Raw genomic sequence first — 26,989 nt, 5'->3', positions numbered from 1 at the left:
CCAGATCAAATGATTTAATAGACTCAATTTTCAGAATCAAGAGATCAAGTAAAACAGAAACCAGAGAGATAAAAGAAGAATTTTTTAATATGGGTGTTGATTTAGAGTCTATATCGGAGGCAACTTCAGGTGCTATAGGATCACTGTTAAGCACCACGATTTTGTACCCTCTCGATACCTGCAAAACCAAGTATCAAGCCGAGGTCCAAGCCCATGGTCAACGAAAATACAGGTTACCCATTTCTTATTCTTGCTTTCTTTCTCTGTTTTTACATTTTTTTTTAATTCTGGATTTATTTTGTTTTTGTTGTGATCCCTGATCATGATCCCAGGGAGTTTTGAATTTCGTTTCTTTGTTTGTTGGTGTGTGAATTCATGAGTTACTTTCTTTTTTTAATATGGGTTTTACGTTTTATTATTTGGTATGAATGAATTATAAGTGGTCATCTCTTAGCCCTTACATTTTTGTTTTGATTATGGATGATATTTATTGTGCGACACCAGACGGTGTTTAATGGTGTATGCTTTTCGCGGACGACATTATTATAGTTGCTTAAACAAAAACTGAGCTGAATAGTAGACTGACTACCTGGAAGACTGTTTTGGAAGAAAAATGTCTACGGATCAATATTGAAAAAATAAAGTATTTATGTTCAAACTTTAGTAGGAACCAAAACGATGAAGATGTAGAAGTATTCATAGAAGGATACGTTTTCCCCTCAAAGGATTGTTTCAAGTACCTAGAGTCTATGATACATAAAGATAGGATGTAGATGATGACGTTACACACCGTATAAAGGCGGGATGGCTAAAGTGAAGGGCTACTATTGGAGTTTTGTGTGAAAAGAATGTGACTCTAAAACTTAAAAGGAAAATTTTATAGAATGACAATAAGACCAACGCTGTTGTATGGATCAGAATGTTGGGCAATCAAGAAGGATCACGTAAGGAGGATGGAGGTCGCAGAAATGAGAATGCTTCAATGGGCATGTGGTAGGACTCTGTGGGACATGACACCAAACTCTGCAATTAGGATGTCCTTGAGGATGGTGCTTGTATCCGAAAAATTGAGGGAGGGAAGACTACGGTGGTTTGGGCATGTCCTTAGGTGACAACCGCCGGATACGGTCAGGAGGGTAGAGCCGATTACAGTCGACGGTGCCAGAAGGAGAGGACGACCAAAGAGGAAGTGGGTAGACTGCTTAAGATCTGATTTGAAGGATTTAGCCCTTACCGAGGACATGACCTCTGATAGAAAAGTATGGAGACTTAAGACCATGGTAGCCAAGTAGTATGAGTCACACCCATAGGGTGTAGCATCTCTGTTTTCTTTTTAATACTTTTATAGTAATTTCCATGACTTCTACTTTTTATACGTTTCTGTCATTAGAATTTATGAAGGCTTAGAACTAGGGTAGCGTAGTAGTGTTGCCTTAGTTTAGGTTTTAACCCATTTGACTATATTACTTCTCGTAGCTTGCTATCGTTGACTTCTGTGTATCTTTCTCTTCATGTTTTCTCCTTTTAAATTTAGTCGGGTCTTACGTTTTTGTCTATATGCAGAGATTTTTACGCATGAATTTATTTGCAGGGATTACTTCCCATTCAGACGCGCATATGAAGACTGTTCAACTATGTATTTATTTATTTATTTATTAATGCATTGTATTTTATCTTTATTTTTAATTTTCTGATTGCTGGAGGTCTTCCAAGGAAGCTGCTCTCAACCTGACGTTGGGGGCAGCCTACTACCCTACCTCCCCCTTACCCCATTGGATATGAGAATAGAGTTTTGTTGTTGTTGTATTGATTAAAACTAACACAATCCTAGCATGATGAGGTGTTCGTGTTAATTGAATTGAAGTATATGATTTTAATTTCACTATAACCTTACTGCATTTCGGGTCTTATACTTGTCTTTACATTTTTCTTATTCAAAGATGTGGAGAATTGGCCTGAAGAGTAAAGTAGTGGAATGAAAATCACCATATTAGTAGAGGTTTAACGAAATTATCATATGTCCTGTTAGTATAATTATCTGTACAAAGCCGTGTTATGGTTTATAGATTGAGGTTATTCGAAGTTTGAACTTGAGCTATGCAGATACATGATTTTCTTCCCTTCTCCATTTGCCATTCATGTTGCATATTTTCATTTTTAATATGGTTGAGGAATGAAACTATTTTTACTATTTTACTGTCATGTGCTGCTTGATATCGATGAATGTTCCTCGCTGCACTACTTGGCCCGTTGGCAATGTTTGAAGTTCTTGATTGAGTTTGTTAGTCTCTGATATCGATTTCTTATCTTATATAGGAATCTCTCTGATGTATTATGGGAGGCAGTTTCGAATCGCCAATTTTTTTCCTTATACGAGGGCCTTGGAACAAAAAACTTGCAGTCATTCATTGCACAATTTGTCTACTTCTATGGATATAGCTACTTCAAAAGACTGTACCTAGAAAAGAGTAGGTTTAAGTCTATTGGAACAAAATCAAACTTGATTCTTGCAGCTGCGGCAGGGGCTTGTGCTGCTATTGTCACTCAGGTGAGACATCATTCGTCGAGCCTCGTATGTTTTGATTTAAATATATAATCTATCCATCTATGAGCCAAAAAGAAAGGTCCTATCCATCAAAGCAAAACTTTTCTTCCATGTGGTTGCTGCAAAGAGTTATATCAGAAAAAGTAAAATTGTGCTCTTTTTTACTATTTCCATGGAAAATGTTGGAACGAATAGAAGATGAGATGTTTCATGTCATTGAGCATTAGAATGAAATTTATTAATTTAGCAAATCAAAGGGTATATGACTTATCTCTGATAACGATGTTGTGTCATTACAGTTACAAGTATCTTTCTCTGTCACGTTGTACGATATTACATAATCCAGGAGCATGCACAATTTAATTTTGGAGTTTGCCTTTGAATACCGTTTATCGTTTTGTAGCCCCTAGATACAGCCGCCTCGAGGATGCAGGCAAGTGCCTTTGGGAAATCGAAAGGACTCTGGAAGACTCTCACAGAAGGCACCTTGAGTGATGCATTCGATGGCCTTGGCATCTCTCTTTTGCTGACCTCCAATCCTGCAATTCAGGTTCCTACACTGTTGCCTCGAACCTTCATCTTTAAATTTTTTTGTTATCTTCATTGATACTAAGGCTAGAAATACGTTAAACTGCAGTATACTGTTTTCGATCAACTGAAACAACGACTACTTATGCAAAAAACAAAGAAAGCAGACCATGGTTCACCCCCTGTGGTTCTATCTGCCTTCACCGCCTTCTTGTTAGGCGCAATGTCAAAGAGTATATCAACTGTTATAACTTATCCTGCTATCAGGTGCATAGCCGCTCTCTCGAACTGTCGCGTTATAGAAGTAAACTTGCATTTTCAACTATGTGGAAGTGATGAGGTGTATGCCAACTCAATGCAGGTGTAAGGTCATGATTCAAGCTGCAGATCCAGACGAGACAGCAATGAAACTAAAAGACCTCAACCAAACTCCCGCAAAACAGTTCCGGGAATCGTCGGTGCTATTTGGAGAAGCGAAGGGATCCTCGGGTTTTTCAAGGGATTAGATGCCCAGATCACAAAGACTGTATTAAGCTCGGCTTTGCTTCTGATGATCAAAGAGAAAGTCACAGCCACCACTTGGGTTCTTATACTTGCCATCCGGAGGTCTCTATTGCTCACAGAGGGTAGATTAAAAAAAGTATTAAATTAGTTATATGATCAAATGCAGGAATGCAATGGAAAGGCACACCATAGTTATTCAGTTGTATACTATACTCTGCCTTTGTGTTAATAGACTTTTCATCTGTTAATGGAGTTGAAAATTATATTATCGGTTATGAATTCAATCCTTTTACTTTATGTAAATTGTGGAGTTAATCCTTATAATTTAATTTGTTGAAATTTGATAATCGTATTTTTCAAAAATTAGATAAATAGTCTATTGGCTTTTTACCCGGATATGTTTTACTATAAAAAGATGATTGGGGGATTGATACGAGATATGCTATGAAAAAATAAACCAAATATATATTTGAAAAATATAATTAAAGTATATAAGTTGAAATAAATACGATTAAAAGATAACTTAATAACTTAATATTTTGATATAAAAAATTAAAATATATTGTTAAATATGTATAATTTTAATATAATAACAATTAGTTCACACCAAGCAGAAGTGCACAAGTAACTTCAAATTTCTATAATGTCTTAGATACAATAAAATGTAATGTTCCAAAATAATAAATATAATAAAATGTAGGTAAAATATATTTTTGTGGCCCTTAAGTTTACTAGTTTAATCATTTTAACCCTTACACTTTTACTATCTTCTTTTTTATTTAAAATTTATTTTTTTCCAATGAACTCTAACATGACATTTGAGTCAATTTCATAACAAAATAAAATTTCCAGGGTAAAAGGGAACTCAACAAAAGCTTAAGGGCTAAAATAATTAATCTGATTAAGTTAAGAAGCTAAGAAGGACATTCTACCTAATATTAAAAAGCAAGTCAAATTTATATTATATTAGGAATCTCGTCTTAAATCCCTCAAATCAATAAACAAAACCTCTGGACTTCAAGAAGCGCGAGAGAGATCTGCTTGAAAAATAGGAGCAAAAATGATGTCCGGAGGTTATACAAGCATTGATAATCAGAAAGTTTCTGGATCTGTTCCTGTAAGTTCTATTTCATAACTTATCGCATTGCGCTTATTATTCTCAATTTAGACTTTTAATTCTCTTTTTCAAGCTAAAGTAAGCAGATCTAGTTTGCTAATTGTTTTCCAATCCTTAATTTCTCAGGCGGTTTCAGATCCCGGTCATGTCGCCGTTAAATTTACAGGTGAACGCTTTTCCCCCCTTTTCAGTTGTAGAATTATGAATCTAAATTTAAATTCTTTTTTTGTTACTATTTAGTTTTTTTTATTTCTGGAAAAGAGTAGGAAAGATTAGTACAATTGGAGTTTAAAATGAATGCATAGAATGTATGGTTTAATGCACGATGAAGTTTTAATGTCAATAGAAGTGTTGTTTAGTGCTTTGAGGTTCTTAATTTGTGGATTTGGTTGAGTTTAAATTAATTTGATTCATTTTGTAGATTCGAACCTTGAAACATTTCCTCCATCGGGTGCACAGGGGAAAATCTCTGGCGGAACTCAGCCTCCTCGTGATGCTGATGGTATTTCTGATTATATTTTATTTAAATTCCTTTGTTTTGTTTTCATTTCCAGTTGATCCAATTTGTGATGGTGCTTATGCTTTGGTTTGTTTATCCTGGGGCGTTATATATCTAGGAATCACGTTTTTTCATTGGCATTTTTGCATACTAAATTCAATGGTGATTTAAGATTAGGTTCTAGAAAGTTATTACCGTAAGAAAGATGATCCATGACACTGATGACATGTTTGAAATTGCTGCCATGTATGAAACAAATAGTTTAGAAAAAGTAAATAGATCAGATAAATTAAATGTAATATTAGCTACTTTGTAGTTCAAATGAAAATTTTAATTAGCTTTTCATATGAACAATGTTCGGTGTTATGTTGGTGGCAAATGATTGCATTGCTGTTGCGGCAGATACTTTTTCAAAACCAGCTGGTGGATCTAAATCTGATGAAGCACAAGAAGGTGGCTGGTTTCGTACATTCACTGTTGCTGCATACAAGCCATACTTTGATGTTGACACTTCAGATGTTGTAGATAGACTTAAGGAGTCACTCTTTCCATTTAGAGGAACATTTACAGAGAAAACGGCTTCCAACCCAGATTTGTGAGTTTTTGCCCCGGAACTCATTTGTGTTTAAATATAGTAATGTGCTAAGCATTGAATAATTATTGAACATAGATGGAGGGAAAATTATCTTAGCTCGAGACTTGAAAGTTTCTTTTATATTGCACATGATTAGAAACATTTCTTTTAAGTGTGGGTATGTAAAACCCTAAAAGAAGAGAAAACAGAGTTGATCATTACAGGTTTTAGCTTTGCGGTTCTAGTATTATTCTTGGACATGAAATACAAGTGTTCCTTTATAAAAATATCATCTTGCTTCTCCGTAACTGTAATCTGATAACTTCAACTTTCTTCTGATGGAAATATGTGTCTCTTCTGCGCTCATCTTTCCATCTTCCTATAAGTAGGATCATGCATGATTGAAAATTTAAATGTTGTGCAGATATGGACCATTCTGGATATGCTCCACTCTTATATTTGTTGCAGCGTCCATTGGAACTTTTGTGACTTATGTGGCACACAAGCTCAAGAATAAGGAATGGGATTATGACATAAATCTAGTGACTTGGTCTGCTGGTGTGTTCTATGGCTATGTCACTGTGGTTCCTCTTGCCTTGTATGTTATTCTCAAATACTTTTCAGCACCATCAGGCCTTGTCCAGCTGTTTTGTCTGTATGGATACTCCCTGTTTGTCTTTATTCCCGCACTGGTAAGTTCTTTGAATGATAAGATTGTTCATTTGGCTTTCTCTCATTTTAGTTTTTGGATTTCAATTAACTTTTATCGGAATTTAATTTCTAAATTTCCAAGTTGATCCCTTTCTCCCAACATTTAAGTTCAAACATTGAAAAAGCTGCGAGAACTACCCAAAAAAAGTACATTGAAACTTTCTTGTGGAAGATTTTGCTGTTAAAGCTAGAACCTGGAGTTTTGGAGATTTCTTTAAGGTGAAGCTAAACTTGTTGCTTTTACTTGATTGCAGTGTCTATCTGTTGTCCCGTTGGAAATTTTCAGATGGGTAATTGCAGGTGTAGCTGGGTTCATGTCAGCAACTTTTGTGGCACTTAATCTAAAAGCTCATATTAACTCAGCTGGAGAAAGATGGTTCTTGATCGTCAGTGGCATCTTTCTGTTGCAGTTGGCTCTGGCTGTTGTGCTCAAACTCTATTTGTTCACTGTTTCCGTGTAAGATTATACTTCCTTCGATGAAGCAAACTCATTTTAGTTGTAGATCAGGAAAAAAAGAGAGAGCATTTTGGTCCATTGGCTTTTAATTGCTAGTTGCTACGGTTTTGGGCTTTATCTACTATTCTTCTTCAAGAATTACATCTTGTATTCATTCATTTGTATTGTGCTATGTCAGATATAAATACAATAACCGAGTTACAATTATAATAAATCTTTGTTGATTAATGAATTAAAAATTGTTAGATTATATAAAAAATTAAATCCAAGTACACAAAATAAAGGATCATTCGGATCAAAAATTGAAGGGAAAAAAAATCAAATTCCAACTTAACTCTAACTTGAAAAGCACAATAAAATCAGTAATTTATAAGTAATGAACTGATAAAATTAATACTTAGATAATTCGTATGTAACAAATTAATAAAAAACCAGTAATTCAATTTTATGTGTTTATCAACAACAAGAATAAAGTCTCAGTTTTTATAAAATAAGAAGATAAAATTCTTATAAATTAGAGTAGAGAGATTAATTTCTTAATTTTATAATGATTAAAATCATAACTATCTTAAAGATTAATTTTATGCTATGGGCCATTTTGTTGTTCCACTAAATATAGACAATGGGTCTTATATTAAGGCTTTTTAGGGACCAACATAAAACAGGTTTTTATGCCCATTAGGCCATTCGCCAAATTTAACAAGGCCAATAGGCGACCATGGTTTTCATTTTGCGAACTACGACAAAAGCTATAATCAGGATAAACTCGTCATATCGGCATGATGAATTTACCCGAAAAAATGTTTTTAAATGGTCTCAGGTAAGTGAGTCCCATGTGAATCAATATTATAATATATTTCCAGGACGTGATAAGTCTAGTGAAAAACATTTTTTTAAATTTAGTAATTAATATAAAAATAAAAAAAAACTTTAGAACTCTTCACTTCGAAGTGATGAGTTCATTTGGAATTTAAAATAAACTAGATGTTTATAGCAGTTGGACAACGGGTAGTAACAACGGTAAGAAGTAATAGGCATATTGTGACGAGTTCCATGAGATTTTTGAAAAGTATAGCCGTTTATAGCCGTTGGGTTTGTAATTATAAATAAGAGTTTCGGGTTTAGGATTTTTATATTATATTGTTAAGAAAAAAGATTAAAAAGATTTGTATTTTTTGAAGAATTCCAAAAAATGTTTACCCGAGATGAAATATTACGCCTTGATATTGTCCATATTTCTTTGCTTGAACTCACTCCGTAAGAAGAACAAAACATCCGTCAACGAGAAATGACACATAGAGATATGCATAAACGGATTATTATATATCTACAACAATCCATGTCGTATCCAACCACATTTCTTTGTGGTTTTAAGGTTAACCCGATTGATTTCGGCGTTGATTGAATGTTGCAGGCCCGAAATGGACACTTTCCATTTTCAGAGTAGTGAAACTACAATTACGTTTGAGGATGTAGCTTATCAACTTGGTGCTCGGATTAATGGTGTGACACTAGTGAAGCACAATGACCAATTCCAAGTTGTTGAGTAAGTTTTTGAGAAAGATGCCACCACCAGATGTCTTAGACGAGTACCAGATACAAATAACTTGGTTGGAGTCCGAATTTCATGTAACTGATGACTCTACCGAGGATGAGGTCAAATTTGTAGTCCGAGCGTATCTTCTCCAATTGATGGAGGGATACTGTTACCAGATAAATCCGAGAATTTGGCGTACACTCAGTATCTTTCAATATTGAATAATATTACTGTGTGTCGTAACACTAGTTGGGGCTCTACGATTTTGACATTTTTATATAGAGAACTTTGCAAGGATATAATCGTTGAAATGAGTTAAAAAAACCGATGTAGCGGGTTTTTTAGTCTTGTTACAATCTTGGGCGTGGTATCAATTCCCATTTTTACGCCAATTACAACAGTCCCGATTGAGTTTCCTCTGGCTGAAAGATAATTATTTAACTTTATTTTTTTATTAAATTTTTAAATTTATATGATATCCTTATTTTTTAATTTTGTATTATATTAGTTAGATGGCGACATAAAATTACCAAGACCAAATTGTTGGCTGCAAATGAAAATGATATACGAATGATGATTGATATCATCAGTCAACATGCAATAAATATTATTTTAGTAAATTACTTAAATTTTTATTTATTTATAATTTATACTAACTTTTATAATTTAATTAATGTTTACAGTTTTGTTGGCTTCCGTATTGTGAACATAAGATCTACCAGTTACTGCCACCTGAATTTTTTTAAGGCTCAGAGTTGTGATGTGACGTAACACCTTTGCTTCATTTTGTGATTGTTGAGATGTATGCTGCAGATAGAGTGTTATTCCAGTTTGCGCCTCATCAACCAATTCCTACACATATATTTGATATGTACGCGGTATATAGAATTGATACGCGTGAGAAGCATAAAGATAATTGGCCAAGGAAGCAAATTGTATACATTCAGTAATGGAACGAGCGATATTTATTTGTCCATATATGTTTCGAGATTACAACTACTGACCTTAATTTCGAAATTTCTCCTTACCTCCGAAATTATGAAGCAAATAGGAAATCATATTTAACAATATCAGAAGAGAGGGAACAATGGGAAGAAATGAAGGCCAAATATGCAAACGGCAAGAAATCATCATCATCATCAACATCTTCATCTTTTGCTTCTGCCAAATATTTTGCATCTCAGACCAATTATGGTTTTTATTCTCCATATCAAGCTTTAATGGAGAGTCAACCGAATTGGGTTGGAGGTTCATGAGATGTAATGCAAAGCGCTCAAGCATGTTCGACAAAACATTCGGGTAAATGTGATCATATTATATATGGTCAACAAGGTACTGATTTCAGTGGTCAATTTGAGTGAATGACAACAATGATGACGTCAAATATCTTAAATACTCCATCACTGAATTTTGAAGGTGGATCTCAAAGTGGAGTGATGCTCAGTAGACCTCATGTTGAAGAAGCAAACGAAGATAAAGACGATCACGGCAGTCGACTAAGACGAAATTGATTAGTCCCACGCCGTTATCATTCGACTACTCCTCGTTATCGTCAAGAATTACAAAAATATAAGTAAATTTTTTTATGGATTGTATTAGTTTGTAATAATTTTTATTATTTCGTATTAAATTATTTTTAAAATTATTTTTTGAATGTAACAAGTTTCAACAGTTATATTTTTTTAAAATTCAAAAGCTACCCATTAACCAACGGCTAATGGAATTTTAAATTCCAGAGCATTTCGTCACGTTCCAAAGTTTTTTTTTGTTTTTTTTTTATAATTTTTAAATTAATTACTAAATTTTAAAAAATTACTTTTTGTTAACGTGATGAGTTCCTGAAAATATATTATAAAATTGGCTCACATAGACGCACTTACCTGGGGTCATTAAAAATTATTTTTTGAACAAACTCGTCATGTTGGTGATATGAATTTAACCTGCATTGTAACTTTTGCCATAGTTTAAAATAAAACCATAATAGCTTATTGGACTAATTAAAATTGACACCCGGTCTAATGGAAAAAACATCACCAAGGACATGTACAATGATCCAAATGTTAGAAATTTGGAAATCCAATGTTTTTCCCACTTCACCGTAGGATGAACGTCCCCAGTGGTTACGATGTTTTCATTAGTCTGTGCTTTGGTCCTACTTGGATTTGGTTCTTTTCTACGCTCCAGCTATTTGTAACAAAATATACTCCCTCACATGATTTTGGATTATTTAACATTGTCCGAATGAAAGCATCACATAATATTATTCCAACCAAAGTATATGATATAAATATATCTATTTATGTATTTAATAAGTTTTGATTTAAAATTATTTAAAATTTCTTTTCTTTCTTTTAATATTTGTGCATCTTATTTTCTCTCTTTGATTTTTGGTTAGCTGACGGCAACACCACTTTTATTGTTGGTTGTCGATCATCGGTGATTATTATTTTTATATATTTTATGTCTTTTATCTTTTTAATTTGAGTCTTTTTAATTTTGAATAAAATTCTCTGTTCTCATGACATGATTTTCTCTGTCATTGTGGTAGTGTTTTCTTTGCCTTTGTGACACGACCCTCATGATTGTTGGTACGGGTGTTCAAATGGTTAATTCGGTCACCGGCCGAACCGAATTAACCGAGCTTTTTTTTTTCTTTAATCGTTAACCGAATCGAAATTTATTTGAAAATTATTAACCGAACCGAACAAATTTTGGTTAATTCAATCAATTTTCGAATTAACTGAAATTTTTTAAAATTTTCTAATTTATATAATAATTGAATATTTTTTAATTAAAAAAAACAATTTACAAGTAATTTAAATAATATCTAGATTTTTAATTAATTAATATTGATTTAAGTTTAAAAGTTATTAAATCTTAAATTATTAATTGAGTTTTAAATGGTTTGGGCTAAGTCTATATGTTATATATAATATATTTAATATTTAAAATTTAATTTCTATTAATTCCGTTAATTAACCGATTTCGAACCGAATTAACCGTTAACCTTATTCTAAAAAAATTATTAACCGTCCCTTGACCGAACTAATTCGGTGGTCGACCGAATTAACCAAACTAATTTGGTTTGGTCGGTTAATTCGATTAAAACCGAAAAATGAACACCCCTAGTTGTTGGTACATTTTTCGCATACCTTTGTGGTCGTTTTAGTTCTTGCACAAAAACTATTACAATATTTATTTTCTGATTGGTTAGTCAGTGATCACGTATAGTCAGATTATTTTTTTGGTAAAAGGTTGTTGGGCCATGTAATCAGATTGTGTAGCAAAGCAATTTGCCATATTATTTGGTTTGTTCTACACTCCTTTATCACTTCGCCAAGTGTCCCATTCGACAGAGACAAAGAATTTTTATGAAGATTATTAGGTTCTGATGTTGGTCGTCATTCTCATTAGAAGGTTTTAATTTTTTTTCGTATCTTTAATTTTAATTTTTTATTTTTGTATGAGTAATTTGGTAACTAACATCTCTAAATTTCTCTTTATATTTCGATACGTTGTAATTTTGATTATTTTAATTATTAATAAACTTCAGTTATCGTTTTCAAAAAAAAAAATCTAAAATCTGCCAGACGTGAGGTATATGAAGTAGATGCAGGACTACTGTACAAGGCAATTAATGTAGGAGACTATACATAAACAGATTTGACCCGCTGATTTCGGACTTTATGCTTGAAAAATTCACTTCTGTTTTGTCCTTTGTGACAGTAATCAATGCTAAATGATTATCTTAATGTGCTTCTTCTCTGCAAATTGGAACCTTCTGAATCTAAGAACAACTGGACTATTAAAAATTAAAATTGCCATTTGAGACCACTACAAAGTCAAGCAAGTAGCTTCTCTGCTGAATGGTAATCCCATGCATAACTTGAACTTCTTCTTTATTATCATTTCCCGAATTATCGTTAAAGTTCTCATCCGAAACAAAAAATGCATGTGTTGATGATCCAATCATTGACTTATCCAAGTAAAAGTGTTTCTCTGAAAGTAGAATCCAGATTGTGACTTCAAAACTAGGGAAGCTTAACAAAGTCTCGTGATTGAAACAGGCAGTCACGGATTGTTTAGTTCACGTTTATAAAATAAAATATTGGAGATGGTGGGTTCACTCGAATCAATGCAAGCCTTTGCTGCATTTTGTGCAGCACATGCGAGTGTGTGACTACAAATACTGTATTGGACAAAAGCAATCGGGGAACTTCGTATTTTCTCTGTCTACACCTCCCTTTCCCTGTGGAAAATAAATAATATCCCTGCTAAGAAACTTGTAATTTTAAAGTTGGAATCTCAGTACTTATATTTATTCGTATATTGTAAGTTATGATCTTTAGAATGAATAATCAAGATGAACCCCAAGTTCAGTTTCATTTGTTTTTTTTTACAATTACTTTTAAATACAATATTCAAGGTTTAAAATTCGAATCCTAATATTTAAAAAATCATTTTTTATCGTAAAAGTATGGGTTTTTTCCCCAGTACATGAATGAGCCAGATTTTGCGAAACACGAGACAATTATTTGCATATGATTTGGATGAAAGACATTGACGTGGTATCAGAAACTCCCAAGCTATCTTCTGATGCAAAGAAAATGACAATTCTTAACAAAATAACAAAGCAATGGACGAATGAAGTACGCAAGGCACTTGTTTTATCACGGGGGAGAGACAGAGAGAATGGTGAAGAAAGAGCTGTTTTTTCTGGCCATACAGCTACTCTCATTATACTCCATAAATAAATCTGTGTATATATGTCTCATGTGTTCATATTAATTCGTAATTATATAGATTTCTTTTCACACATTCGTGCTTATGTCCTTTCCTTTTTAAAACTCATTTTCCTTTCATCTTTGTTACGTTGCTTTTCTTTTTCTTTTTCATGGAAGATAGCAAAACTACAGCCACTGAACCGTCGCCTGCAATGTCAACACCAGGCCTCAGTACTGCAAAAAACCATAGTCATCACCTCAATCATCATCATCATCATCATTTTGATTCGATATCTCGAAACAATCAACATAACACCGGCCTTTCATTCAATTCCGTTGTCATAATCATTCTGTCACTTGTCTCAGTCGTCGTCGTTTTTGCAATCTTTGTAATTATAGTAATGTTTCGTAGACTTAAATCGGTCGGAAAAGGCGACACTTGCATCGAAAGTGGTAGCATAAACAACAGTACCAGGTTCACTGCTCATACTACTATGAACTTCGATTCTAGTCCTGGTATGTCTCCATTCTCAAAATTGAAACATCAGGTTTTTTTTTCCTATTGTTTATGAAATTTTTTGATGTTTAAATGCTTGAAATGGTGCAGATGTGAAGGCAAGGTGTCTATACGGAGGAAGCGTCCGTACATTTCAGAGTAGATACAAAGGGGTCCAAGTTTTCACTTACAAGGATCTCGAACAGGCAACCGATAACTTCAGCGAGATGAATGTGATCGGTAACGGCCGATTTGGTGTCGTGTATAGAGGAGTTCTTGCTGATGGAACCATGGCAGCCATTAAGAGGCTTCACAGAGATGGAAAGCAAGGGGAGCGTGCTTTCAGGATGGAGGTGAATTAGTTTGTTCCCCCACCCAATTTTGTTATTCTGGTTTTTAAATTCGAGCTTTAAAAATAAACTCGATGGAGCTCGTTCAAATTACTGCATTTTTGTCCTGCAGGTGGATCTACTGAGCCGCTTGAACTGCCCATACTTGGTGAGGCTACTAGGCTACTGTGCTGACCAGCAACACAGGCTTCTAATATATGAATTCATGGTCAATGGTGCTCTTCAACAGCATCTTCATCGTCCCGGTAATCAACATAGACCTTTGGATTGGGGAAAGCGATTAGTCATCGCCCTTGATTGTGCTAGAGCCCTTGAGTTCCTCCATGAACATGCTTCCCCTACTGTTATCCACCGTGACCTTAAGTGCAGCAATATATTACTTGACGAAAACCTCCGAGCCAAGGTCTTCGGTTTCGGATTGGCGAAAACAGGGTCAGATAAGATCGATGGTCAGGTTTTGACACGCGTGTTGGGAACCACTGGATATCTAGCTCCCGAGTGAGTGTTTCATCACCGTATCATGCTCATGCATCTCTGCTTCATTATTTCTCAATTAAATGACAGTGACATTGCAGATATGCTTCAAAAGGAAAACTTACAACAAAATCAGATGTCTACAGCTATGGTGTGGTGCTTTTACAGCTTTTAACAGGCCGTGTGCCTATCGACATCAACAGACCTCCCGGAGAACATGTGCTTGTTTCGTGGGTTAGTGTCTGATTCAGTTTTCTGTAATACCTCAATAGCCGCGACCGAATGTGTCATTGAAGATCAAACATTTTGATAATTTCACAGGCACTTCCAAGGTTAACAAATAGAGATAAAGTTGATGAAATGGTAGATCCAGCAATTCAAGGACAGTATACAAAGAAGGATTTAATTCAGGTAAAGTTTGCTTATGTGATATTGGTGTTTTGCTTTTGACATATGAATGAATATAAATCATCAAAATGAACAACGTACTTGTTCCACAGGTGGCTGCCATTGCTGCTGTGTGTGTGCAACCGGAAGCTGATTATCGACCTCTAATGGTGGATGTAGTGCAGTCATTGATCCCTCTGGTTAAAAATTTCAATTCCATTAATTCCACTGCTTCTTCCAGATTCCTTTGACAAATCTCCATTACCAAGCATTACTATCATTGTAACAATGTACAAAACAGCCTAATTTGTGTATCCTGTTCAAGAATTAAGTGTTGAATACGAGCATGTATCAGACGTGGGTATTATTTATTTTTTGAGAAAAATATGTTTAGTGATTCGTATCTTTGAATTTGTGTCTGAAAAAAGAGTTAGCAACAAGGGCTTGCTTCCTTGCACAAGTAAATCACCTCAGATAGCAGCTATTGCTTCTGCACTCAAATGGACTCATATCTTGCACATGATTAAGCTTCTTTACATTCATATTCTTGTATAAACTTGTAAAATGATTGATGAATGCAGTATTATTTTCCCTTCTCAGAAATCATACTTTTCGTCTGTTATCATATGTTCATTCCGCAACTTTCTAAAATTCTTGCATTACTTGAGACAAATATCAACAGATTATAGAGTTACATATTGTTCCAAAGAAAAATACATGCTATAAAATTACACTCGAGGCCACATGAATCTCGAACATAGGTAAAAAGGTCACCGAATATTCGATGCCTAATTGGTATGAGCTCGATATATCATTATCCATATCAGTCAATGCTTACCTATGGGAGATAGGCTGAAGTAGCAAAAGGAGATCAAGTTTCAACCCCTTCCCCGGAATCCTTAGTTGCAACGTCTGGTACTGCAGCAGCACTGGTTCCACCTCCGTTATTACCCTCGGATTTATTGTTCATTTTACTAATTTTACCAGCATACTTGGCAAATGCAGCAGTTAGGGCATATTTAACGTCTATTTCAGGTTCTTTTTTCCTACGTTTGGCCGTACCTTCAGTATCCTTGTCTGCTTCAATGCGTTCACTTGCAGGGCTTGGTTCAGCATCTTTGCAGACTGGAGTTTCCAGAATGGGAGGGTTACTGGAAACTGTGCGCTTGAATGGTTCATGGAAAGTGTCATGCAAGCGTTTTACCTTCCGCTCTCCTATTCCAGGACATCGAGCAAGATCTTCCATGGATGCATCCATGATACTAGACAGAGACTAAAAAAACATGATAATCAGGTCAGATAAACCAACGAATAAAACACCGGCGATTTAGATGTAAACAGCAGACGCACCCCGAATGTAGAACCAAGAGTGACCACATCAGTCTTGTTAACATGGCGAACTGTTGTAAGAGCATGATTTAGCTACAATTACGAGAAAACTAATTTCAGATTAACCATGCCAAATAAAACGTAAATAAATACTGTACATAAAATTTGGATTTAGCAGATTAGCCAATAAAAAATCATAATGTTCTACGAGACACAGAAAGTACATTTCTTCAGACCGAAGCTTCAAAAGAAGAGAACGATACCCTTGATAAGTAGTCTGTATCCATTTGGCCTTGAATGAGGTCTGCAGGCTTGTTTTCATATACTTTTATGGTCTCCAAGTAGCGGCCACATTCCTCCAAGCTAAAACCAAATCATAGCAAGAAAGTTTATTGAGAAAATTATTTTTTAATCCACTTTTTCGACTATCACAACTCGATAAAAAAAACAAATAGCATAAATAGTCTAAAGACGGGGTAAAAAGGTACAACAGCTTATCTTTTGACATAAAACTCACAAAATAAATATGATCTAACTAGGTTTAGGGTTAAAATAATTGAACAAAATGTTATTGCAACAAATGGAAGCAGTCACGGATCAATCACCATTCAGATTCATGAAGTACGTACAGCAATTATTGTTTAATGCATTGATAAATCTTCACCATACCTCCAACCACATAATAGAGTGCAATCATGAAGCAGCGCTGTTTTAGTAACTTCAAGCAAAGGCTTAACAACATCCTCCTGCAGCAAAGAAAGCTCTGAACAATGAGCAACCAAGTTCCATTTTTTTTACTTGTTTGTACAAGTCGTGAATGAGCAATTAAGTACTGATAAATATTCATGTACCACAATAGCCAGAGGGATAAAATGCCATATCTATGATGTCAAAATGCACATATTCGTGGTTTGAAATCTTAACTTGTAGGAAACCATTAAAAGGACATGAATATCAACAAAAAACGAAGATTTACCACATCAACATGGCATAACACAACACGAAGCTTGAAGTTTTTTTGTAGTTCCCTGATACGGTAATATAGGTAGTCCGGGTGCAGCAAATGATATCGAAGACTGCATCAAATAGTCAACTTAATGAGCTGAATGCATTACAGAAGCACGGTATTTAATAGATCTACCAAAGAAGACACTGAATATAAAAGAATATACTAGTCCCTTTCACTAGAAAACAAGGTTCGCTTCATCGATTAAAACCTATAGTTTCTTAAATATACTCAGAACTTGGAAGAGCACGTAATCTTATCCCAAACCCAAACTGGCTTTCAGTTCATAAAATTGCTCCTCCTTCTAGAAATTAGTGTAAATATAGAAATCATAAGCAAGATACAAAAACTACGAATACAAGTAAGACTTGTCCTATATCTTATGATGCATATGATTGCAAATTCAAATAAATAACCCATTTGTTGTTTAATTCACACAAACTGCTGGATCATGCTACTAATCGATATGGTTGTAGTTCTAACCTTAAATAGAGAGCACATGAGTTCTGACCGAGCAAGTAGTCACAAACAATATCTGCAAAAGCCCATCTCACGTTCCTGATGTGCTTGAGCAAGGGATTACCCTTCTGCATGAGGTGAGAGTACATCTACATTTTAGGCTACTATTATCAAGGTAGAAGAACCGAAGTTGCATTATTAAAAGGCTCGCAGTTTCTGTCGTAATAACAAAATTTTGTTGAAGCTAGGTTCTTCCTCAGGAAGTTTAGGACTTCAAGGTTATTAGCAATATTGTTCAGGAGAATCTTAAAAGTTAACATATTTTTAACATTGATAATAAATTGAAAACTCTATAAAATAACAGGAAGCTCTATCATATTAAAAATGAATCAAAGGAGCAAGATAATAACAAAACAGAATGAGAAAGAATCAAAGGAATGACCCGTCTACATGTACTCGAACCAGACAAGCTAAACTTCTGTAAAGTCAAATGTATTACCTAGTCATGTTGAAACAGGTAGATGGCTGATAATTAGCTGACAATTTACTCATTAAAAACTGGATAATTATACTAGTACTGAAAACAATGTAAAAATCAATGCTGCCAAAGTTATATAACATCACCTGCCTATGGCTGACAAGGATAGCATTGCGACTCAGAGACGAATTCGATGATGATGATGAAGCAACAGCAGCAGCAGGGGAAGCTGAGGCAGAGACAGCTAAAGAAGGCACATTGGCTTCACCTGTTGGCCTAAAATAGACCAAAAGTTGAAAAAAAAATACAAGCTACTTCAAATGACAGAACAGGCTCTTATGAAATCTAGTTTCCTTATCATACGAAACTCAACAAGCTAAACCAAGACTGGGAACATGAAGAACTGATCAAAGAGGTCCAACTAAAATTAAGAAACTAAAAAATTACCAATAAATCATTTCAACTTTTTTTATTAAAAAAAATTGGTCATTGGACCAAATTAAAGGGGAAAATGAAACTTGACCAAAGGGGTTCAACCAAATCAAAGAGAAAAAGATACCCACAAAAGATACAGCCAAATTCAATAGAAAGAACGACACTTTACGGTAAATTGAGCTGAATTATGAAGATTGACAGGCCTCACCTTAGTGTAGAAACAGTGGAGCTTGGAGCAGGAGGAGAGTAGAACTCAGAGGATTTAATGAAATTGAACGCTTGAGAAAAAGATTGAGAAGGAGTAAAAAGAGATGGCGGGGTTGATTTAGTCTGTGAGCTTTCAATAACTTCTTTATACGATGGAATTCCTATTACAATTTGTGTTTTCCTCTTGTTTTTGGTTTGTTCCGTTTGATATGCTTCACCTTTCTCCATCTCCTCCTCCTTCCTCGTTATCCTGCTGAATTTTTCGATACAATAAAGAAGTGAGTACCATAGGTTGAGGTTTTCGTTTGGAAGCCCACTTACCTGACTTGTGTGTAGGCTCAAACATAAGGCTCATCGGCCCGAACAAACCTTGGGTCATTTTGATGGACGCGAGTTACTCCACGTCAATACTAGAATTAGGTATCGAAATTTACAACTTTTTGGTGAAAAAGGAGGTTAAATATACTAGCTATTCAACTTCGGTGCAAGTAGCGATTGATTTACCTTCCAAAAGTGTAATTCTATTCCATTATCTCTTTTAGTTGACGGTTCCAATTTGTCAAGTTAAAAACAGTTCAAATGAATTGATTTTTTTTTTATCGAGAGAGAGAGAATCATTAAATGGAATCAAGGGGTCTAGCAGTCCAAAAAACAAATATTGGTAACGAAGGCCTGAAATCAACCGCTGCCAAAGGTTTCAGGAAGCCGAGTAAAACATATACAACAAAGCAAATAAAAACAGAGAACAACAAGAACAGGGTCGATCCTAAAGGCACCACCAGCGCTTTAAAAACCGTTCATATTCGACTTCTGAACCATTAAGATCTTAATCTCGACAGTTTCAATGGAAGAGACCCTTTTTTTCCATGAAAATCATGGTAAAAAATTAAGAATCGGACTTGATATTGATCACGCTCCAAACCAACAAGACGACTCTTCTATATCTATAATAAGTTAGTTTAATTGGATGAAATATTAGATCTTTTTAGAAAAGATTAAATTTAAAAGTTATAATCTAGATTAATCAACTTGTGATTATTCTAAAAATAAAATAAAATGATTGCACTATTCACCATGTAAATCAATGACGTTGGAAAAGGATCAAGGAGAAAGAACCAACACTGAATCCTCCTAAAAACCCTCCAAAGGCCTACGAAATTAAAATAAAAAACTCCCTCTTTTGCACGACGTGACCCCTTTAACGTCGGAGAAACAAAATAACAAACTATACATACTAACTTATCGAATATCATTTTTCAATTGAATAAGTTCCGATCATGATTGTTATCTTACATGCATTGATCTTGAAATTCAAATTAAAATTAATAAAAATTTCCAGCTAAAAATACTTTGCATTTGACATTGTACATACTACTAAAATTGTTTGGGGGCGGGGACCATTAAACCTGAGGACGGCTTGAGTCAGCCACGGGTCCAACCGGAGAACTTAAGGTTCCTTCACCATTGTATACCACCTTTGGTGATTCTACGGAAGACGCTCGATTAAAAAATGGTAGTGACATATAAAAAAACCATCGGTCCGACTTGTTGAGCCGAGTTAAAGACTTGGCTCTACTACTTCCATCATCTTCCCAAGCTCGGTATCCTTGCCGCTGACTACTTTCTTTATGCAGAACCAAGCTGGTTGCCCGGTTTAATTTCCGATTTATTAACTGATTTCGCACATCAGCCGGCAATCGTAGAGTGAATCGATCAGTATTTTCACCCGGCTGGATCATAGAGTGGCCGGTTGAATGAGATCGCGTGAAGAGAGGTTTACCCGTACGGGTCGATATTGATCCACGCGTACGGTTCCATGTTAGAGTTCGAATCAGACCAATTACTCCAACCTCTGAAGCAACTTGAGCTTCTACGTCACTGTTGACATTGTTGTTATTGTGTATCCTCCTTTCTTCTTCCGGTTCCGAGTCACTTCGGACGTTTTGAGCCTCGAGGTCTATCTCGGTGTTATTCAACTCAGTGTGTCCACTCACTGCAGGCTCACCTGTTTGAGGAGCGAGATTAGCTCTACAAACGGGACAAGTAGTATGAGAAGCCAACCAAGCGTCGATACATTCAGGATGAAAAACATGATCGCATTTAGGGATCAAACGCAGCGGTTCCTCGTCTTCGTATTCATTCAAACACACCGCGCACTCGAGAGCTCCTTTCCCAACCTTATGAACCTTAACTTCGGAGTAAACCATGGTTGGGAAAGTCTTGATCACCGACGCTTCAAGTCCACGCATCCCACGCAAAGAACTGCCGGTTCTTCCATTAACAGGGTTGACGCTGCTTCCGTTGGTGTAGTTGGAGCAGTTCCGGATGTAAATATAGAAAATACAGATGAAAAACAAAGCAGCAATCAAAACGACGAGGATCACGGTCAAGGAGGGGCTGAAACGCTCGTGAGGGGATTTCTCGCCGTATGGGGTAGTGGGTTGGGCGGCGGAAGGCGGTGTAGAGAGTAGGAAGAGAAGAAGGGCAACTATTCCACATTTGGCGGTGTACGACATGGCGGTGAGATGAGGAGCATGTGAGAGGAAAAATCAGGAAGCGAAGGTTTTTAAATCAAAGAAGAAGAAAAAGGCGGAAGGGGATATAAAATATTTTTAAGCCGTTTATATATATATATATATATATATAAACAAACGAGGGCAACCCAAAAAAACCTATACTTGTATTACAAGTAATCACCTATAAATGTAATTTTATTAAAATTTTATTTTTATTATTAGCATCATTCATAGTCAATTTGAAAGAAATACAATTAATCGATCAAAAGTATAATAATTATACAAATTTAATTTACAAAATGAAACATGTATTATATGTATCTAAGACTTATAATTATACAAATATAATTATTCAAGCAATGAAGATAACATGCATAGATAAACTCGATCTTCAACCATTTAATGAGTAAATATTTAAAAAATATATATTTAAACATAAATTATTATTTAAGAGTTTAAGGTTTAAACTTTGATCTGATTTATAAAAAAGTTGATATATTATAATATGTTTTAAGACAACGATTATTTAAATTAAAAGTTGTTGAGTGATGTTGCATTAAAATGTTTATTTATTTAAAAGATAAGTGTTTTTTTGCAATTTTTTTATTGATAAAGAAAAGGTTTCTAAAACGTGTCCACTATTTTATCGTGTTTATTGGCGCATAGTTCTAATTGATTGCTCAGTGATTGCTATAGAGTAGCCAAATATTCTAAAATTGATTTTATAAAATATTAAATCTATTCAAAAATAAATTGTCAGAAGTTAGGTCAAGAATTTAAACCCTATACTATATACGTACACCATGACCTAGATTCATGAACCCAGTCGGTTGGATCAGTGAATCAGATATACCAACTGACTCGGAGTTCTGAATTTATGAACCGAATTTATGAACAATACTCGAGAGTCATCAAACCCATTGAACCTATGTCATATCAATGAATTGGGTTCATATCTAATAAAATATTCATTTATTAGAAGTACTAAACAATCAGATATAAATAATAAAATATTTTTGTATTTAAATTAATCTAAGTTTTAATTAATTTATTTACATTTATGATTATTTTTTTATAATTAATAACCTTTGATTCATCAGTTGACTAATTTGAAATGAATTGTTTATAATTTATATTAATTGATATTTATACAGTTATTTCTCTGCTCATATTTGCATTACAAAATATAAATTAACAATATTGTATTAGTTAAATAGTAATGAGGATTGAGTGGGATTCGTAACGTTAGTTGAATTGATAGGTTGTTGAATGTGGTTAGTGAAATGGGTTTTAGTTTAATGTCATTGTAATTGACTTTAATCTCAAGTTGACGATCTAATAAGACTATCACACATTTTGGTTGAAGAATTATATAATTAATTTTGTCTACTATCCATGGGAAGGTTCTAGATCAAGTTATAAACTAAACTATTTTTTATTGAAGCGTTTTTCTGAGTAGACGTATAATTAAGTATAAACAATATATATTAAATAATTATTACTAGAATATAATAAATAAAATATATATAGATTAAATTTATAAAAGGTAAAATTTAAATAATTCAATTTAAAAATAAAACAATCTAAATAGTGTATATAAAGAAATTCAAATCTCAGAAACTTGATGCTAATTAGAAGTTCTATAGTGCGACAACCTTAATATATGACTAAAAAAGGTGGTATCGATTTTATTATTATTTAAATAATCGAACCGATAAAAAATAACCTAAAACATTATTATTTCTACCTAAAACATTAATGTTTTTTAACATTTTTGATAAAATGCTAACAATAACAAAACCGATAAAAAAAATAACAAAACCAGTAGCGTTTTACCAATTTTGTTAAAAAATTCGATAAAATGTCTGTTGAAATGCACCGAAAAAGGGCATTAATTTAGTCAAAAAAAAGGGAGGTAGGCACCGAATTTTGCAATGTCAAAATTAGGTGAAAAATTGTTGAAAATTAAATGGGTAAATTACAATTTTAGTCATTGTAATTTTAGGATATTTACAAGATTAGTCTTTAAGTTTCAACTATAAATACCCTAGCTCATTTAGCTTCAAAACCATCTCAAAGCATTCTAGCTTTCTTCCAATACTAGAGAGAATTTAGAGAGTTTCTTGAGAGTTGTTTTCTCCTTTTTATCGAGAGAGAATTATCATTGTTTTCTCCTTGGTAGATCGATAGAGGTTGTAATTCCTATTTTCTCATAGTGAAATTCTTCTACCGTTGCCCGTGGTTTTTACCCTATTTTATTTAGGGGTTTTCCACGTAAATTTTGTGTCTTTTTTTATCTTCATTTTTATTTTCTCAAATTATCAGTTGCGATTTTGCTCTATCCGATAGCCGTATTCCGCAACAATTGGTATCCGAGCTAGATTAGAGTGTGTAATATCTGCTTATTGTCTTTGTGGTTGCTACCAAAAGGTGGATCCTCCAACATAAGAAAATAAGAAGTTATTACCCATTCTTTGAAGGTTCCAAAGAACTATACACGATAGTGAAATAGTGGGAGCTATCCGTAGAAGAAGCTATGGCAACAAAATTTGATATTGAAAAATTCAATTGGAGAAATTTCTCATTGTGGAAATTGAAGATGAAGGCCATCCTAAGGAAAGACGGGTGTCTAGCGGCTATCAATGAAAGGCCGGTGGAATTCGCAGATGACATCAAATGGAACGAGATGGACGGGAATGCTATGGCAAACTTTCATCTAGCATTAGCAGATGAAGTATTGTCAAGCATCGAGGAGAAGAAGACAGCTAAGGAGATATGGGATCATCTCACCAAATTGTACGAGGCCATATCGCTGCACAATACAATTTTTCTTAAGAGAAAGTTGTACACTCTCCGTATGCCAGAATCTACTTCAGTGACGGAGCACTTAAATACACTGAACACCTTATTTTCTCAGCTTACATCCTTAAGCTGTAAAATAGGAGAACAAAAACGTGCTGAACTTCTACTTCAAAGTCTACCGGATTCGTACGATCAACTCATCATCAACTTGACAAACAGTAATGTCACCAGTCTAGTCTTCGATGACGTTGCAGCTGCTGTTCTACAAGAAGAAAATCAGCGCAAGAACAAGGAAGACAGACAAGTAAATCTGCAGCAAGCAGAAGCGTTGACAACGATGAGAGGGAGATCAACAGAACGTGGCCAAAGCATCAGTCATAAACATGGTAGATCGAAGTCGAGGAGCAAGAAGAATTTAAAGTGCTACCACTGTGGAAAGAAGGGTCACTTGAAGAAGGATTGTTGGAGTCTAAATAAAAACTCCAATCTACAAGGCAATACCGCAAACATTTCAGATGATGGAGACGCTCTATGCTGTGAAGCGTCAACCACCGTGGAAGGCAGAAAAAGATTTACAGATATATGGCTCATTGATTCGGGAGCGACATATCACATGACCTCAAGAAGAGAATGGTTCCATCATTATGAACCTGTCTCAGGAGGATCTCTGTATAGTTGCAATGATCATGCCTTAGAGATCGTTGGTGTGGGAACCATCAAATTAAAGATGTATGATGGAACAATTAAAGTTGTTCGAGATGTGCGGCACGTGAAAGGTCTGAAGAAAAATTTATTATCCTACGGATTGTTGGATAATAATGCAAGCAATATTGAAACACGAAAAGGAATCATGAAAGTGTTCCGTGGAGCGCTTGTGGTACTGAAAGGCGAAACAATAGCTGCAAACTTGTACATGCTGAAGGGAGATACTTTGGTAGAAGCAGAAGCCTCTGTTGCCTCATGTAGTTCAGATTCGGCAATGCTATGGCATCAGAAACTTGGACACATGTCAGAACAAGGAATGAAAGTCCTTGTAGAGCAAAAGCTACTTCCAGGCTTAACAAAGGTATCACTTCCTTTGTGTGAGCATTGCATAACAAGTAAGCAGCACCGGTTGAAATTCAACACATCAAATTTTAGAGGCAAAAGTGTTCTAGAATTGGTTCACTCTGACGTATGGAAAGCACCAGTAACGTCCCTAGGTGGAGCAAAATACTTTGTCTCATTTATTGATGACTACTCTAGGAGATGTTGGGAGCACCCTATTAAGAAGAAGTCAGACGTGTTTTTAACTTTCAAAAACTTCAAAGCGCGGGTGGAACTTGATTCTGGAAATAAGATCAAGTGTTTCAGAACAGATAATGGAGGAGAATACACAAGCGAAGAATTTGATGACTTTTGCAAGAAAGAAGACATTAAAAGACAGTTCACAGTGGCGAACACTCCTCAACAAAATGGAGTGGCAGAGCGGATGAACAGAACCTTGTTAGAAAGAACAAGAGCAATGTTGAGGGACGCAGGCCTAGAAAAATCATTATGGGCAGAAGCAGTCAATACCGCCTGTTATTTGGTGAATCGAGCTCCATCAACTGCAATAGAGCTGAAGACACCAATGGAGATGTGGACTGGTAAACCAGTTGATTATTCAAACCTCCATGTATTTGGAAGTATTGTGTACGTGATGTACAACTCCCAAGAAATTTCAAAGCTGGATCCAAAATCCAGGAAATGCAAATTCTTGGGGTATGCTGATGGAGTAAAGGGGTATCGCTTGTGGGATCCCACTGCCCGCAAAGTGATCATTAACAGGGATGTTATCTTTGTAGAAGATAAACTACAAAGAAAAGAAGACGATGATAGTGCTGAAAAGTCAGAGACTACTCAGATACACGTGGAAAAAGAGTTTGAAGAAGGAGATTCTTCTGAAGCAGAACCAGCACATGATGAACAAGAACCAGAGAGTTCTGAAGCTCCAACAACTCGTCAATCAGATCGTGTGAGAAGACGTCCCAATTGGCACTCAGATTATGTTATAGAAGGTAATATTGCATACTGCCTTTTAACAGAGGACGGTGAGCCATCAACATACCAGGAGGCAATAAACAGCTCAGATGCTTCACTATGGATGATGGCGACGCAAGAAGAAATCGAAGCCCTTCATAAAAAATAATACATGAGACCTTGTGCCACTACCACAAGGAAAGAAGCCAATTAGTAACAAATGGGTTTTCAAAATCAAGCGAAATGGTGACGATCAAGTGGAGAGGTATCGTGCAAGACTGGTGGTCAAAGGATATGCTCAGAAAGAAGGTATTGATTTCAATGAAATTTTTTCTCCTGTGGTTCGACTAATAACAGTTCGAGTAGTCTTGGCAATGTGTGCTACATTGAATTTACATTTGGAACAGCTAGATGTTAAAACAACTTTTCTTCATGGAAATCTTGAAGAAGAGATTCATATGCTCCAGCCTGAAGGTTTTGAAGAAGACGAAAAGAAGAACTTGGTTTGCAGGTTGAACAAATCTCTGTACGGTCTAAAGCAGGCGCCGAGGTGTTGGTATAAGAGATTTGATTCCTTCATTGTGTGCCTTGGATACAACAGACTTAATGCAGACCCTTGTGCTTATTTCAAGAGGTCTGGTGATAACGATTTTGTTATATTGTTGTTGTATGTGGATGACATGTTGGTTGCAAGACCCAACAAAGATCATATTGAAGAATTGAAGGCACAACTGGCTAGGGAATTTGAAATGAAGGACTTGGGATCAGCAAACAAGATTATAGGGATGCAAATTCACCGAGACATAAGTAATATGAAGATTTGGCTTTCACAAAAGAATTACTTGAAAAAAAT

The 26,989-nt window shown here is 35.1% G+C and overlaps 4 protein-coding genes and 1 pseudogene across 5 annotated transcripts; 3 read left to right on the top strand and 2 right to left on the bottom strand.

Annotated features, from left to right (window-relative positions):
• On the top strand, nt 1-26,989 carry LOC120124691 (annotated as a pseudogene).
• On the top strand, nt 4,535-7,000 carry LOC120124692 (protein YIPF1 homolog). The gene is made up of 6 exons (XM_039143289.1): nt 4,535-4,694; nt 4,821-4,860; nt 5,116-5,196; nt 5,596-5,788; nt 6,192-6,459; nt 6,733-7,000. The coding sequence occupies exons 1-6, from the start codon at nt 4,638-4,640 to the stop codon at nt 6,937-6,939; spliced, it is 846 nt and encodes a 281-aa protein (XP_038999220.1). The 5' UTR covers nt 4,535-4,637; the 3' UTR covers nt 6,940-7,000.
• Nucleotides 13,290-15,283, top strand: LOC120124688 (probable serine/threonine-protein kinase PBL7). The gene is made up of 6 exons (XM_039143285.1): nt 13,290-13,712; nt 13,804-14,045; nt 14,155-14,540; nt 14,618-14,750; nt 14,838-14,927; nt 15,017-15,283. Exons 1-6 carry the CDS (start codon nt 13,367-13,369, stop codon nt 15,152-15,154), a joined length of 1,335 nt encoding a protein of 444 aa, XP_038999216.1. The 5' UTR covers nt 13,290-13,366; the 3' UTR covers nt 15,155-15,283.
• On the bottom strand, nt 15,533-19,116 carry LOC120124689 (DNA excision repair protein ERCC-1). Of its 2 annotated transcripts, XM_039143286.1 has the most exons (8): nt 18,819-19,116; nt 18,322-18,451; nt 17,722-17,825; nt 17,209-17,308; nt 16,902-16,978; nt 16,496-16,595; nt 16,254-16,325; nt 15,533-16,176 (listed from the first exon to the last, which is right to left on the bottom strand). In XM_039143286.1, the coding sequence occupies exons 1-8, from the start codon at nt 19,043-19,045 to the stop codon at nt 15,775-15,777; spliced, it is 1,212 nt and encodes a 403-aa protein (XP_038999217.1). In that variant the 5' UTR covers nt 19,046-19,116; the 3' UTR covers nt 15,533-15,774. The 2 variants fall into 2 exon arrangements, with proteins under 2 accessions (XP_038999217.1, XP_038999218.1); XM_039143287.1 differs by lacking the exon at nt 16,254-16,325.
• Nucleotides 20,143-21,422, bottom strand: LOC120124690 (E3 ubiquitin-protein ligase ATL6-like). Its single transcript, XM_039143288.1, has one exon. The coding sequence runs from the start codon at nt 21,331-21,333 to the stop codon at nt 20,218-20,220; it is 1,116 nt and encodes a 371-aa protein (XP_038999219.1). The 5' UTR covers nt 21,334-21,422; the 3' UTR covers nt 20,143-20,217.

The sequence above is a fragment of the Hibiscus syriacus genome, unplaced genomic scaffold (genome assembly GCF_006381635.1).
Source record: "Hibiscus syriacus cultivar Baekdansim isolate YM2019G1 unplaced genomic scaffold, ASM638163v2 tig00110422_pilon, whole genome shotgun sequence".
Taxonomy (NCBI): Eukaryota; Viridiplantae; Streptophyta; class Magnoliopsida; order Malvales; family Malvaceae; genus Hibiscus; species Hibiscus syriacus.
Note: the sequence above shows the minus strand (reverse complement) of the source record. Positions and strands in the feature narration are given on the sequence as shown.